The sequence below is a fragment of the Dichomitus squalens genome, assembly GCF_000275845.1.
Source record: "Dichomitus squalens LYAD-421 SS1 unplaced genomic scaffold DICSQscaffold_3, whole genome shotgun sequence".
In the NCBI taxonomy this organism is placed as follows: Eukaryota; Fungi; Basidiomycota; class Agaricomycetes; order Polyporales; family Polyporaceae; genus Dichomitus; species Dichomitus squalens.
Genome location: NW_006766885.1, coordinates 825,394 through 840,393, shown reverse-complemented (window position 1 = coordinate 840,393; position 15,000 = coordinate 825,394). Strand labels below are relative to the sequence as shown.

The window sequence follows — 15,000 nt, the reverse complement described above, 5'->3', positions numbered from 1 at the left end:
AGCATTCTTAATTTGCCGCGTTTGTCGTCTCCTTTCTAATGTAGGCTGGGGTGTTTGGTGACCTCGTGGGCGAGATATTTAGGGCCTGTTCGGCAAAGAGTTGGAGTTAGAGTTACCGGCATTTCATGCCCAAATATAGTAATAATATCTCGGTTTTCGATTTCGAGAGAACTCGAGTTACTCGGGCGAGTGCATGCGTTCGGATGCCTCCCAGCAACTCCGGGCGGTTGTTATCAGCTCACGTCGTAATTTGTCTTGAGGCTCTACCCTTTTGGCAGCCTGCTTGATTCTCTCTGTATAGAGTATTGGGATGGCTATGATGACCGGTGTAGAATGTGATCAGACATCTGAGGCCATCCTACTTGAGGGATTAGAGCAGGCTACTACCAAGGCCTGCCCAGCCAAAATAATGACAGTTACTGCTATTATAGCCTGTCTTCGGCGCTCTATATGAGCCCGATGGATTGCTTGGTGAATTTTGACAGCTGCTCTTGTGTAGACCATGGTGAAGCAGGGATGAAGCAGAGCCCATCTGATAAGCCATAGCTATTGGTATACTAGATACATGTACGAGTTCAGGGCGCTTGTCTCCTCCGGATTTCACGGATACTCCGCTCCTGTAACTCTAACTCGCGCAGAAATTCTCGGAAGTGCCGCCACGTGACAAAATGCCGGTGACTCGTAACTCCAACTCTTTGCCGAACAGGCCCTTAGGGATTTCTCAAACACATGACGTTGACGTGTGGTTAAGCATGACGTCTAGACGCTGGTATAGTTGCGGTCACGTCGATCCTGTCCCCCACGATGCGTCCTCGCCCTGTCTTGCCCTCTGACCATCTCCATCTACTAGCACACGGGAGACTTTGTTGATAAATGGTACGCAAGGTCCCTTGCTCTACTACATTTCACGCCCTTACTCTATCCGCATTCCAACAGGCACCTCGAGGGCTTTCAGCGGAGGAGAAAAGAGTCAAGCTCTTGGAGATCTTCCATGAGACGGTGCGGGCTGTCTCAATCAACGCTCTTTGCAGAAGGTCTCTCAATGATTATTATCTGTATAGAAAGACTTCTTCCAGGTCGGCGGTGTTGCTGGTTGCTGGGCCGCATGCATGCGTACTTGATCTGCTTTCGTTCACTTAGCTCAAAGAACTTGAGAAAATGGGACCGAAAATGAAGGGGATAGGTACGCGTCGCGAATCTCTAGAAGCCGTGTGCTGAAGTGCTAGAGCAGTCTCGCAATCCGTCAAGGAGGTTCTACAGTCGTTGGTTGACGACGGGCTAGTCCAGATGGACAAGATTGGCTCCTCGAATTGTACTTCACAGCCTCACATCATCGTTCTAGCGTAATGTCCCATTGATGATATGCGCATATACGCAGTCTTCTGGAGTTTTCCTTCCCAACGCGGTGCCATTGTACGGTGTTACCGCTGAGTATATGCGCTTCCGAGCTGACTGCCTGCGTGCTAGATGCAAAACAGGCTGGCAGTGATCAAGGAACAGCACGTCTTGCTTCAAGCCCAGGTCACTGAGCTACGCGCTGCTGTCGAAATAGAGAAAGCGACGCGGCCGGAGAGTGTGAGTAGATTCGTGCACATTGCTCCCGTCTATTCAACTCAACTAGGTCTCTCTAGAGCGAACGCGCTGAGGCACTGGAAAAACTTGCAACGCTGAAGACGGAGTACGCCAAGTTAGAGACCGAGCTTGCTGCATATGGCGCGTGCGATCCAGCCAAAGTCGAAGAGAAGAAGCGCGCAGTCATCCTTGCGAAGGAAGCTGCGGTACGGTGGACAGGCAGGTACTAGCCTCTACCTATGCTGGCCGCCCACTGATGACGATATATCAGATAACTATCTCGTGCTCTTGTCGCACTTTACGCGCCAGAATGGCGTTGAGGCAGCTGACATACGAGCATACTTGGGGATTGACGAAGAGTATGAAGACCTGGACGCTTGAAACTGCGCTTGTCGTTCCCGCCTATCCTAATGCCTACCGTACGATGGGCAATATGATATGTCGTCGCCGTCTTATCGCACACGTCGGAATGGGAAGGCGTCTTGCACACACCACAGCGTATGGCAGGTAGTGTGAAGTTCATGGAACGTATCATCAGCCTCTATATATTCAGCTGGACCCTAGTGTCCCTAATTCGGCACGATCCTCGGTTTCCGATGTTGTTCTAGCTGTATACGCTCTCCGAACACATGTATCCAATTCCACGGCTACATAAGTTTGGCAAGAGTTGCTATATCGTGATACGAGTGTTCGCCTCGTATCCGTATGCCGTGAGAAGAGCAACCTCGAAGCGGCAGGAGGCATATTAGGGATGCACGAAAACGAAGCCTCGAGGCACGAAACGTGGGGACAACCTACTTCGTTATTCACAGCCGTTGCGGCCACATAGGCGGTAGTGTGCAGGGATAGTGTATATCTGCGAGTCTCCACACTAACATATGACTCGTGCCTCATGAGGCTGCGAACCTTCTGGCTGTTCGCAGGAAGGAGTCATCACGGTGAGTACCCTATGGGTTTGCCCTATGTCTTGATCGGCTATGCGCCGATGCGCAACACGGATGTCTTCTGGTCTCTCTTCTCAATTGTCTGAGGTGGCAATTGTATCCGTATCGAGGGCCACCCAGCTTTTGGATCCACAGCTCTGATTCCGGTAGTCGAGATCGACTTAGAATGGAGGATTGTCCGAGCTGTTCCAGCGAGCCGAATGCTAAACGTGTTGGGCGTCGGACGCGTCAGAGTGGATTTGACGCAGTCGATTTCGAGCATACCTGAGCATCAACGAAAAGTCAGAGTATCTAGACGTTAATTACCGTGTTGTTGACTCCCGCATTACCGGCCAGCGGTTGCACTACGGTAATGCTATACCTTGTGCTTGGCCTACCATGAGATATGCTACTAATCGCACATATACTTCTTCCTCTAGCTAGTCGGGACTCGAAAAAGGGGTGATGAAAGTGATGCACTTTAGAGAACCATAGGTTCATGGACGGCTCCCATGAGGGAAGGGACTCGAACCCCGTTCTCCTTTTGCGACGAAGGCGTCGGAACCATCCAACAATTCTGACTTTCGTCAGCGAACGCCATATTTCCCCAAGATCTTCTTGTAGGGATGCCATACTCTGTATTGTCGAATTTTGGCTCGGGTAGAGAACCATAGGAGGGGGCGTATCCGCTAGCTCGTTAGTGAACCACATAGGAAGTAGTAGGAACTTTTGACCCTAGAATGCATGACACAGCATGGCTCTGCTAGACATGCTAGTACAGCATCGCTCTCCTCCCCTACGAGGCCTACCCAGAAAGGATAGGCGATTCCATGTTCGCGGGCCTCATATCTCGCTCGATATGAGGACAAAGCAAGGGACCAAACCGATTTGTCTTCCGTGAGAAGAGCGGCAGATTTGAACAGGCGTACCGCCGAAACTACTACAACGACAACGGTTACAGAAGGATCCGTGGAGCCTGAGAATGATCTCTCTAACTTACTGTTCAAAATGATGTTCGATCATCAGTAAACCGTGCATTTGTTAGAAGATACCCTTTGCCTTTCACGGGGGGGGGGGTGAAGAAGTTCGAGGGCAAGCGGGGACACAAATGGGATTCGCGTTTGGCCGGTGCAAACGCGTGCCGTACACAGTAGATACAATCAGGCTTATATACGTAGCTAAATAGGGGTAGATAAGGGCGCGGGTATCCGTCGAGGGGGCGGGACCTGTGGCGCTCGTTCCGCGAGCTCGCCATCTTGACGCCAGGATTCCAACAGGGGGCTCCTTCTAGGCTACTTGGATTCATCGGTCTTATTGTATACTCATAGTACAGGCCGGTCGCCGTGGGACGCGCCCTGTGATTGTAATGTGTTTTGACGTAAGCAACACTCCGAAGTCCGTCATCCAATGTCAGGATCTATTTAGTAGATAACAAGTCGGTTCTGCGCCACCGATGCTATTGCAGTCATGTTTGTCACGACCTGGAAAAATTGTGGGCTTTAACATGTTTCCGTGAGGGACACCGTTCATGCCGCGTGAACAATGGGCACACGTAGACTTGGCGGTGACACTGACGGCGAGAGCGCGACATCACATGATCGTGGTGAAGTTGACATAAGGAAATCGCTGGCTGCGGTGACAGTGACACACCCCTTCGTGACTCTCCATACACCAACGATTGTGTACTGAACCTCGCTGCACCCACCACCGACATGGAGCAGCACTCGAATCTTCGAGATACCGCGTCCGAAGAGATTCCCGATGTGAGATCATCTTGTTCACATCGCCTAAGCTCAAATCCTGATCCTTGCGACTCCTCCAGATCCCCTCGTTGGTTGAATTTGATTCAGGTACATACTTTTGGGAGTCTGCTAGACCATGGTTGTCTCGGAGAGGTGTAGAACTATACGAAATACGCCCCGATGAGAATCCTCTGCATAACTGGAAAAACTGGTGGACGCCCTTGGTTAGCACGCCCGCGCCTCTGCCTTTTGCACGGTGCGTGTTCGACACACCGAGCAAACAGAACATTTTCTCTCCCGCTGTGAGTGGCGAACATCAATTCGACCGTGGGGAGACTCATTGTTTTGCCAGCTGAAATTGGCATGCGGCCAAGACTCCCTAGGCAGAGACGTTATGTTGAAGCTCGTCGAGAAGGACAGCCCGGAATACAGCATTTACCAGCTTTTGATCCAGCGCGAGGATTCGTTTACAGACCGGAGCACGTTTCCATGTGTTCTTCCGCCTCTTGCCATCCTCGATACCCCTCATCAATACTCCATCGTTACGATGCCTACGTGAGTTCTTGCCGTATTGGCCGACCTGCTTATGATTGACGCAAGTTGATAGTTGGGGAAGTCCTTTCCACATCGAAGAATTCCGAACTGTACGTGAAGCGCTGCGCTTCATGGAGTGTATACTTCAGGTACGCTAGAAGGTTTCATGCTTGTGCATTCTGTAACGCCTCCATGTCATTTCAGGGTCTCGTCTATTTACATGCTAATCGGATAGCACACCGAGTGAGTCGGACCTGATCACCCTTCTACTGCTATGCCATCTCATGCACAACTAGGACATCTTTGAGTTCAATATCGTTGTCAACTGCTATAGGCTTGACCGGGATATGGAACGTCTTTCCGAGGACTTGGTCGACCATCGACGACGGGCGGACGTTTTATACGCTCTTATGGACTATGATCAGTCTATATACCTTCCTCATGTTACCTCCGTGAAGCACTGCTCTCGCCCTGCCAAGGAAGCGTGGGTGGGGTACGGTATGTACAAGCCAGATGACATTTATACTGGCGAACCGACGTACAACCCCTTCGCATTTGACGTTGGCATGCTGGGTAACTTGTTCCGAACCAACTTCTCAGTAAGTCAGTGTGATTGAACTGATGCTAGTACTGATTGGTGTCTTTGCAGAAAGCGGTCCCATTCGTGACGGCCTTGCCAGCACTGTTTGACAAGATGACAACTCACATTGTCTCACAGAGATTCAGTGCCGAAGAAGCGCTCGCGTTCTTCAAAGCTTCGACGAAGGATCTCACCCAAGACGCACTCGAGGCATCCCTGGAACTGACTATGGAGTACGAGCCTCTGTATGACTCCGACGTATATTGGTCGCGGTTACCTTCAGAACTCCAAGCGAGATGGATATGTCATAGGACTCCCCCACTCCCACGTTGGTTCTATGTTTTGAATCGGTTGATTCAGATCCCCGTTTGTCGTAGGATAATACTTCCCGTCCGTCGCTGCTTGGGAATTTAGATCCTCTCTCTGCTTATCACTCGCCAGGCGAAATCATACGCCGGAACCCAGCCTATGTTCACTCTGGCGGTGGCACTCTTCTGACCCACATATACACGTGTATGTTACAGTTCCGTGCCGTTCCCATCTATCCTCATGCGGATGTTGTAGATCTGCGCCCAGAAAATTTGATGATATTGGCCCCTACATGGAACTCAGTTCGATCGTCCTATCTCTTGGTATGATATTACCCCTTTGTTCCAAATGACTCCACATAACCCATCCTGAAACTCTCACATCGCCCAGGCTGACGATTGTGCAGTGCCATGCCCAACTCTCAATGACTACCGGGCGAGCCGTCATATATAAGAGCGAGCCATGCCCGAAACCCTCTTCATTGACCAGACCCTCTATCGTGCCGACACGCTTTACTGCCCGTGTCTGTGCTTACCATGCATCCTCACCGCTCTCAGCTGCCAAACCAAGGCCAAGGCCGCCACCATTCCTCCTCCGGAAACACACGCGTTCCTGGAGGCAACAACCGTCAGCAGGGAAATCTCGCTCGTGACGGCGCACAGTCCGGCGCTGTGCCCACTCAAGGACGCGAAAGTGTTGTTACACCCGTTCCACAGCTCTCTTTCAGCGTGCGTATCCTCCCACATGGTCCGTGTTCAACTGCTAATGTGGCAGCTCAGGTCGGGCAACTTGTGTGGTTGGAGCATTATGTCAACCGCGAGTTCCGCGGCCAGCACGTTGTGCAGATCACGCACGTCGAACACCAGGTTCAGAGTCCAACGGCGGTAGGTCCTCTCAACAATCTATATTCGGGATGCACCGGGGAACTAATGACATACTCTATCCAGAGACCCGGCCAATCCAATGAATGGCAGAGGGCCGACTATGACACTGTGTACCGCTTCAAGATGGCGACTGTCAAATGGGAAGAGGCCTCCCTTTCCTCTCCCTCTCAGGTCAACCCAGTCCGTCACGATCAGCTTTCCTATGAGAAGGGCGGACAGCCTTCCCATCAGCGATACGGGGTGAACCAATTGGTGAGTCACACAAGGTGATTGTACGCATTGACATCAAGTGACACGCAGTTTGCCTTTGCGTCAGGTGTACCTGAGAGAGACGCTGAACTTCAAGGTAGACGGAGCAAGGATTCAGATTCCAGTCCGTAGCGGCACCCGTTGTTGTGTCGTCAGTATCACCAGTCGTGCGGTGCGTACATAGAAACTTGACCACATGCTCGCAAAGGCTAACAGTATATGTTCCAGGGCGGCGAGGAATATGCGAGGACGGAGGTACAGTCAGCGACTGGTGTAACGAGGACCTGCTATATCTTGAAGGCCAAGTATCGCAAGCAGTGCATCAGGGAGGAACGCTGCAGTGTTGGGAAGGAAGCCCATTATTTCCGCATTGCGACCCAGCAGGAGATAGCTGCGTACAACGCTATGCAAAATGCAGCGAACCTCCAAACCCGGGTGGTCGACTTCGATGCCGCCTGAAACCTGGCGCGCGTTGCCAGCCTCTCTTTGTGTCGCTGGCCGCGGCACTAGAATCAGATGAAGATCTTGGTCTGATGCTTTTGTACTCCCTAGTCAACGCCAGTACTACTGTGCTATTCTCGTTTGTCTCGTCTGTATGTTGTCTGCGAAATGTGTTCAATTGATGTTGACGTTTATCAATCACAAACCGCTTGTACCGAACGTCCAAACATTAGGAATCGTGTTTGTGGCGGATTGCTCTATGGCCAGCACAAGATCTTGATTGAAAGATGACAGGCACGGGTGTTGTGCAGGGTGCGGCTGGCGTGAGATGAAGGTGGGGACACGGAGATATATGGTCACTGTCTTAACGTGGCTCAGGTCACGATCCCTCTACGATGGGACACGTTGTCCAATAGTTCAATGCCCCCGGTGAAGCACGCGAAACCCAGGCGGACCGAGACGGGGTTAGCTTTGACACACTTGCAGATCTCACCAGCTGAAGGATTCCTGCTCCACAAGAGAAAGATATGGAGCTAGGCTGGATTGCAGGCACCGATGCGTCACACATTCGTCCTCGACTTTCTGTGCCTATTGTTGTCTCTCACTATAGTCCGACTCGCCTCCGCAGCAAGTCTATCCTCGGCATTGGAGTATGTCTCTCATGATTATATGCACACACGACAAAGTCAACAAAGAGCGAGCAAAGGCCACGATCCCATTTTAATCCCATAACCTGACACCTACACTCGTGGTACTCCCTGGACAACCTGCGGGTACGTCTGTGCAATCAACTAGAAAGCAGTCTCGTATGAGTACTCATAGTAGACCAGCGACCGTGCAAAGACGTACAGCGAACAGCTCAGGTGCGCGAATGGCAAGAACTTGTGGGTCTTCCCCAAGGCCAACGAAGCTGTGTAGGTGCCCAGCCATCAGTTCGGAAGCGCATGGAGGAGGGCAGGACAGGGCGTACATCGTGGAAACACCGGCCTCAATGGCAGACATCAGCGTCAGCGCTGTTCAGAATCAATGTCAATGTTCTGTGTGACCTTGACTAAAGCGGTCCGAGCAACTTACAGCTCTGTAGTCCGATGAGGAAGGCGAACAGAAGGACGGGAGCCGTATATTGCCCGTCCGCGTTGTAGCTTGGATGTGTGTCTATAAGAAAAGCAACCTCAGCTAGCGCGTTTTGACGTACTCTTTCTCAGACACTTACAACGTAGGTAGAGGTACCCGAATAGGGAGCAGAGTAGGCCTGTCACGTACGCGCCCCAGGTGAGAGCTATCGCGAACTCGTCAGATCAAGGATCACAGTACAGAATGGCTTCTTACTCATGCCGACGAGAGAGTCATTGACGAGAGCATCAATGCCACGGTCCTTGAACAGCCGCCAGGTATCCTTCGCCGCCTGGATGTAGGGTTTGCCGTACAGCGCTGTGATCATGATGAGCAGATATATTATCACGTCTGTCATATCACTCACCGATCTCGATGTACGCATAGCTACCACGATGGGAAGATGTAGTCAGCGGCGTCGAGCAGAGAGGATGAGAAGCGAGCAATCGCACCGGTTGAAGTACTCGACGGCACTTTCGATGCATCCGATGAAGCACTCCGCGCACAGCGCCAGGCAAGCTTCGACGGCTGGAGAGATTAGGTCGCAGCGTCAGCGCCCATGTTCGTAGCCACGATAAGCACAGTAGCAGACGACAGATGGAAGACACGCACGGTGACCGTCCGCGTTGGCACTGTTTTTTGCCGCATTCAAGACCATCTTGACGAGCTCGAGGAGGGTGACGATCAAAGATCCGAAAGCGATCGAGCCGAGCGAGAGGGTCGACGCGCGGACGAAGGCCGAGAGCGTGGGGTGCTTGGGCTGGCGGATGCTATGCTCAGTTTATCGCTTCTTTGACGTGAGTGAGAGGATTCCTGACCATCAGCCCGGCATCGCGAGGACCGAAATAGTACCAGCCTGGGTGGGGAATGTAAGATCCAGATAGAGCGTAGAAGGAGCATCAGCTCTTACTGCCGAAGGGCCCGCCGGCGAGCGTCGCTAGCGCGACGTTGCCAATCACCTGGGATGTCCAAAGGAAGGAGAAGGTTTCGAAGATGATGAAGCCGATGACCTTGGCTGTGGAGCACGACTGGCCGAAATCGCAGGCTGTACGGATGCGCGTCAGTCGGGATCAAGCCGCAAGGGGCTGTCATGATACACACTCGGGCTACCAGGGGTGTATCGGACATAGCTGTGGAACTGACGTTAGATGGAGCGAAGAGCGGTGCATTTAGATGCGCTTACGTCGCAATGACTGTGAAGGTGTACCACCTTTATTCGCATGAGGATTAGCCGCGAGGAGACGTGCTAGAACGGGGCAGGCTTCACTCACACACTAAGCGCAGCTTGCAAGATGAGCGATGTGAATGCCACGAAGTACACGCTCGGATGGTGCTTGGTCACGTCCATGACGACCTGAAGGAGCAGGGAGGCCAGTGGGATCCGCGAGCGGTATCCCCAGTACGACAAGACAGAGAATAGTGCGATGACAGTGAAGATGATTGCTCCCGCTAGAATAGACGGAGCGTCAGTGTCGCCGCTGTCTGGTTGGGCGAATGGCATACAGTAGTACTTGGTAATCCAGTAATATACGCAGATTCCACTAGAAGGCACAGGTCAGAGCCGGCCAGGACGAGGGTGGGTTTATTGGGACGCACATGTTCAGTAGGATGGACAAGATCAATGTTATGTGCATGATTGCTCTCGTAAATGCGCGTGTCAGGATGAGGTATATTGCGGACAAAATTATAGCTGCTCCTGTTACAAACAGGAGCAGGATGACGGTATGGCTGCGAGCGACAGGGTCGGGTCATGGGCCGCCACGGACTGGAAGGATGGGCAAGTACGCACTAGTTCAAGGTGACACTCTTCCCTGTGTTGTCCGATCCGACACCTCCACCGAGCCCCCCAGCATTTCCAAACTTTGACACTGTGACGACCGAGATGACGACGAATCCGACCAGCTAACCCGTTCGACGCGATATCAGTCAATGAGTCAGTCTCAAGCTGACAATGAACCACTGCTCACCTGGGCGATGAAGAGAATGAGGAAGATGGGATCGTTGATCCTCTTCTTCGGCTTGAACCTTTCGCCCTCGTAAGGCGATTTGGTGTCTCCGCTATATCCCTGGTTAGGGCCCTGGCCGTGTCCGTAACCATACTGTCCGGGCTGTGGCGGGGCGTATGGGTTCTCAGCATAGTAAGGGGCAGGTCCAGGAGCAGGAGTGCCGATAGGCTTGTATGGGTTTGGGGAGAAAGACATGGAGACCGTTGCGTCCTACACTTGCAATGGATAATTTAGGGGTCGTACACAGGTTGCTTGATCGTAGTGCGAGACGAGCAGTTGAAGATCTCGAGGTCAGCAGAGACTAGTCGTATAGGGTCGTGTCGTTGTATGTGTCAGGGGTAAGGTCAGAGTCAACGGTTACAGAATGGCGGCGGCCAAAGGCCTGAATTTGTATAGCGGCGGCAGACTGCAGTGATGTCTGCAGCAGACGGGGCTCATGTTGCAGACACATGCAGTGCAGCAGGCACATCGCGTTCGCATGACGTCCGAGCGCCCCCGGCCGCGTGCTTTGATGATCCTAATCTCAATCTTCTCGCCATCGGCCATTCAAATGACCGTTAACCTCGTTCGTGCATCGTTTGATCGTATCTGTGAGTCGGCAAGGAGAACACACTGGCACGTCCGTGCTGCTAGAAGATAAATGTCGGACTTGTTGCATCCACATGTCGCCGTGAGTACAATACAACTAGTGCACGGTCATCTACACCCCTAGTAGGTCGTTTGCCCGGACTTTGCAGAGTAGAATTAGCGCGGAAGCTTCTCTATCGACATTCCCCCTTCGACTTAGAAACAGCCAGGAGTACGTCAAGCTCTAAGGCGAATAGCGACCAGTAGTTCGGGGACGAGCTCCCTGAGTGGCATTGGAAGACCCGTGAGCATCTGCTTCTCCATTCTTGCGTATCTGCAGATGGCTAGTGCGCCTGTGCATCGCGCATTGTGCTCGAGCGACAGGTACAAGCTAGTCAGGATCGTCCTTGCCAGCGACGTAGGCTCCGGAGGTTATCAAGGAGAACGAGTCTTTCAATCAACTTAGCCGCAGACACCCGCCCCATGCCGTGGAACGACCGAAGAGTTCGTCGACACATTTTCACACCCAGAGAGTGCCCTGGTTCTCTCCTCTCCAACTCCTCTCCGACTCCAACTAACCTGTATGATCTCTTCGCAAACGGGCAGGTTGAAGTGACCCCCCATCCGATTGCATGTTATTCGTTGGGTACTTCGAGTGCACCTGAGGCACCCCTCCCCTACTCATCTCGCCAACTCACATCCCATGTAAGGCATTCTTTTACCTGACGGAGGGATCGTCGCGGTCTTCGAAGTAATACACGCGCATGCAGGAAATCACAGCGCCCGCTCTGCTTGCTTCTTCAGCATACATTGCCTCAATCGAGGTTGCTCTCGAGCCACGTTCTCGTAGCGGGCTGCGATTTGTACATATATCTACAAGCGTCCCAAGGTGCATGTCTCGGCTCACCTGACCATGCCGAGAGAGGGGCCTTCTGCTGGAGTTGCGTCCAGGTTGCGTCATTATACGAGTCTATGGCAATCACCGGACGTAGTCCGGCTACTTACTTCGTCTACCTTCGTCGTTCGAGGCCCGTGAATACTATATGTGTAGGTCCTTCCGAACCTAACTCCTCAACGCAGGAGGGATCTAGACCTGATGACCTGGGTTGCCTCCTTCCTCCAGATGTCATTCCTGAGACGTTCAAACGGGCACGTTCCGCATAATTGTGTCTGGACCCTAACCCTGGTGCCGAGCGATGACGATGGAGTTAGGCGCCCATTATGAGACAAGGCAGGCGACCGCCGTGGGTAATGCCGAGTCCGCTCCAATCACTCTAACGACCTTCCGTGCCTCCGCCCCCCGCAACTGCCTCCTCTCAGCCACCCATTCATTCACCTACTACCTGCTTCACTTCTTCTTATCATAAATACATGGCTTCAGCGGCTGGATCCTGTGAGTTCTACCAAAATATGAGCAATGTTCCGACTGTGGTCTGATTGTGGCGATCTCGCTCCGCTAGCCCAGGCCTCATCCCAGTGAGTTTACATCCAACATGCCGTGCGCAGCCATCTCACACAAGCATCATATCCAGGGTCTCCGACGATGCAGCACTTTCGCCGCGTCTGTCCTTCAAGTGTGCTGTAACCGATTCCAAGGGACCCCGGCGTTCCATGGAAGATGCACATTCTATCGTCGTTCCCTTCGGCGGAGTCCGCGGTCAAGGGTTCTTTGCGATTTTCGATGGTCACGCAGGGAAGCAGGCCGCACAATGGTGCGGGCAGAACTTTGCTCTGGTACGGCATTCTCACTCCCTTTTCTACTCCACAACCGCCCACTCGTCTACTCTGCTCCTTAGTGCCTCTTGCACGCGCTGCGGAGAGACAGGTCTGCGACCATCCCCGATGTGCTCAACCAGACGTTCCACAACGTCGACATGAACCTCTCGAGGTTGTCGGAGGAGTCGGATGGGAAGATGCACTCCGGCTGTACGGTTGTGACCGCGTTCCTCCGACTCGAGGATGAGAACGGTAGCCAGGCTTTCCTTCCGCCCGACTTTGACCTCGTCGCTCCGCCGCTCCCCGCATCAGCGGCCGACCCAACGGCTTTGGTGGACCACGATCGAGACGAAACCCCAGACGACGATACCGACTCCCACCCTAATGATAATGTCCACGGGCCCAGCAGTAGCGACAAGGACTCGAAGTCGAAGGGCACGACAAGTAAGCTCCTGCATGCTATCAAGAGCTTGGGTGGCGTCGCTCATCATCGTCGCTCTACCTCTTCTACCTCCGCCCCGGGTCACCCAGACTCGCCGAACAGCCCGTCGCCTGTTCAGGAGAAGATCGTCATGCCTCCGGAGAACCTACGGCGGGTGCTGTATTGCGCGAATGCGGGCGACGCTCGTGGAGTGCTCTGTCGCGCGGGCAAGGCAGTACGGTTGACGTACGACCACAAGGGATCGGACAAGCAGGAGGCGAAGCGCATCACCGACGCCGGTGGTTTCGTTATGAGTGGGCGTGTCAATGGCGTACTCAACGTTACGCGCAGTCTCGGAGACTCATCGATGAAGGAGTTCGTGGTTGGCTCTCCGTACACCACTGAGACGGAGCTTAGCGAGCAGGACGAGTTCCTGATCTTGGCATGTGATGGCGTCAGTCCGCTTCCTCCGTCATGCTGTCTGCATGTGTACTGATCTGCCCCCTCTAGTTGTGGGACGTGGTGAACGACCAGGGGGCCGTCAACCTCGTGCGCGCGATTGCAGATCCGCGGCAAGCGGCGGAGGAGCTGCTTGATCACGCTTACAAGAACTACTCGACGGACAACGTGACTGTCCTCGTCGTCCGGTTCCGAGACCCCCCTGAGAGCGTCCGTGCGGATTGACGGTGGCTCTTCCGACTCATGCATGGGTACGCTATATTGCTTCCACACGAAATGCCTAGCTAACGGTGCTGTTGCGCATCACTTAAGGTTTCGGAAGTACTCTCGTCGATTTCTGCACAACCTACCGCCCAAGTCGTCATCGCTCGTCATAGATGCAGACGCGACGTACATCACACCCGACCCCGCACGAGTCCTCGTAGCATCCGTCGTGTGATGTCAGCATCGTTGCTTCCTGCTCCCCCCTTGTAGTCGCTCGTCACCACGGTCTCGCAGCCCCTGTTTCACTTCCTTAGGGTCTTATCATGTGCACGCGCCATTCCACTCGTCTATACGTCCTCGATTTCTTGTCATTCATGTCGAACATCGAACAGGCCGTACAAGTACATCTGTATCATATACATTATGGACAGGCATGGTAACTTACCCTACTTCCTACAATTGATAGTCGTAGCCTCGTCCTTCCCTGAAGTCGGCGACGCAACTTCACGAATCGGTGAGTATTGTTCGCCGAGCGTTGGCATCTTTGCAGGATTAAAAGATCGGAAGTCCCGCGAAGGATGATCTCGAATAAGACGAGAGAAGGCTGCAGGCACCGCGCCAGGGCGACCGCGACTTCGAATCTACTTCCGTCTGTATCACGTTATCAATCAGGAACCCATTTGATGTTCTACCTCTCCCTCCGACAGTGGCACACGTCCCCCTTGAGATCACTGTCGCGCTGTCTTCTCACCCTCTGGGCTGATAGCGTTCGAAGATCCTCAAGGTCGCATCGCACCTGGCCTTGCTCATCATGATGTTCGGTGGGTTTGTAGGTTTGGACTGCTTTCTTCGCTCGTAGAGTCGATCGTCTACGATGAGCTATCGGAGGCGATCAACTCGACGAGCAAAAGAAGAGGCCTTGTTGCGCAACACGCGGTGCTTCGGTTCGAAGGGAGATCTGGAGTTTCCAAACGATGTCAGGAATGCACTGCAGTATTCTTGCTGGTGCATATCTCCATCCTAGGAGTCAGCATATGGGCACGCCACAACCAGGGACTCGAACCACCTGTCGTGGCGAGTAATGCTATCGCAGTGCAAGTGGAGGTGATCAGTGACTGATCCTTGACGCGTCTTGATGAGGAGTCAGCGCAAACCGCACACTTCATGCTCAACACACCTTCTGAACATGCGAGAATTTGCTGCGTCTATGTGACGCTGCCGATGAGAGTAGGAGAGACGAGAATGAGGGGGCCATATAGAGGTGTCACCGAAGCCTTAAT

At 53.1% G+C, this 15,000-nt stretch overlaps 5 protein-coding genes across 5 annotated transcripts; 3 read left to right on the top strand and 2 right to left on the bottom strand.

Annotated features, from left to right (window-relative positions):
- Positions 1-565: 565 nt before the first annotated feature.
- On the top strand, positions 566-2,181 carry DICSQDRAFT_152499 (meiotic nuclear division protein 1; the record flags this gene model as incomplete). The annotated part of the gene is made up of 8 exons (XM_007361826.1): positions 566-619; positions 937-999; positions 1,141-1,183; positions 1,232-1,312; positions 1,379-1,413; positions 1,468-1,575; positions 1,632-1,791; positions 1,844-2,181. 8 exons carry the CDS (start codon positions 566-568, stop codon positions 1,951-1,953), a joined length of 654 nt encoding a protein of 217 aa, XP_007361888.1. The 3' UTR covers positions 1,954-2,181.
- A 513-nt stretch (positions 2,182-2,694) lies between these two features.
- DICSQDRAFT_132812 (uncharacterized protein) lies at positions 2,695-3,513 on the bottom strand. The gene is made up of 2 exons (XM_007361825.1): positions 3,496-3,513; positions 2,695-3,435 (listed from the first exon to the last, which is right to left on the bottom strand). Exon 2 carries the CDS (start codon positions 3,204-3,206, stop codon positions 2,808-2,810), a length of 399 nt encoding a protein of 132 aa, XP_007361887.1. The 5' UTR covers positions 3,207-3,435; positions 3,496-3,513; the 3' UTR covers positions 2,695-2,807.
- A 650-nt stretch (positions 3,514-4,163) lies between these two features.
- Positions 4,164-5,946, top strand: DICSQDRAFT_152498 (uncharacterized protein). The gene is made up of 7 exons (XM_007361824.1): positions 4,164-4,258; positions 4,318-4,539; positions 4,590-4,792; positions 4,845-4,920; positions 4,976-5,014; positions 5,068-5,370; positions 5,421-5,946. Exons 1-7 carry the CDS (start codon positions 4,208-4,210, stop codon positions 5,763-5,765), a joined length of 1,239 nt encoding a protein of 412 aa, XP_007361886.1. The 5' UTR covers positions 4,164-4,207; the 3' UTR covers positions 5,766-5,946.
- Positions 5,947-7,834: 1,888 nt separating this feature from the next.
- On the bottom strand, positions 7,835-10,676 carry DICSQDRAFT_159440 (uncharacterized protein). The gene is made up of 18 exons (XM_007361823.1): positions 10,315-10,676; positions 10,137-10,249; positions 9,944-10,075; positions 9,851-9,888; positions 9,619-9,796; positions 9,531-9,557; positions 9,449-9,477; positions 9,258-9,392; positions 9,166-9,203; positions 8,960-9,107; positions 8,800-8,875; positions 8,715-8,734; positions 8,564-8,665; positions 8,448-8,513; positions 8,309-8,389; positions 8,205-8,247; positions 8,084-8,144; positions 7,835-8,025 (listed from the first exon to the last, which is right to left on the bottom strand). The coding sequence occupies exons 1-18, from the start codon at positions 10,546-10,548 to the stop codon at positions 7,975-7,977; spliced, it is 1,572 nt and encodes a 523-aa protein (XP_007361885.1). The 5' UTR covers positions 10,549-10,676; the 3' UTR covers positions 7,835-7,974.
- A 1,522-nt stretch (positions 10,677-12,198) lies between these two features.
- Positions 12,199-14,196, top strand: DICSQDRAFT_159439 (protein serine/threonine phosphatase 2C). Its single transcript, XM_007361822.1, has 6 exons — positions 12,199-12,313; positions 12,381-12,396; positions 12,453-12,654; positions 12,717-13,511; positions 13,568-13,767; positions 13,829-14,196. Exons 1-5 carry the CDS (start codon positions 12,292-12,294, stop codon positions 13,739-13,741), a joined length of 1,209 nt encoding a protein of 402 aa, XP_007361884.1. The 5' UTR covers positions 12,199-12,291; the 3' UTR covers positions 13,742-13,767; positions 13,829-14,196.
- Positions 14,197-15,000: the final 804 nt, after the last annotated feature.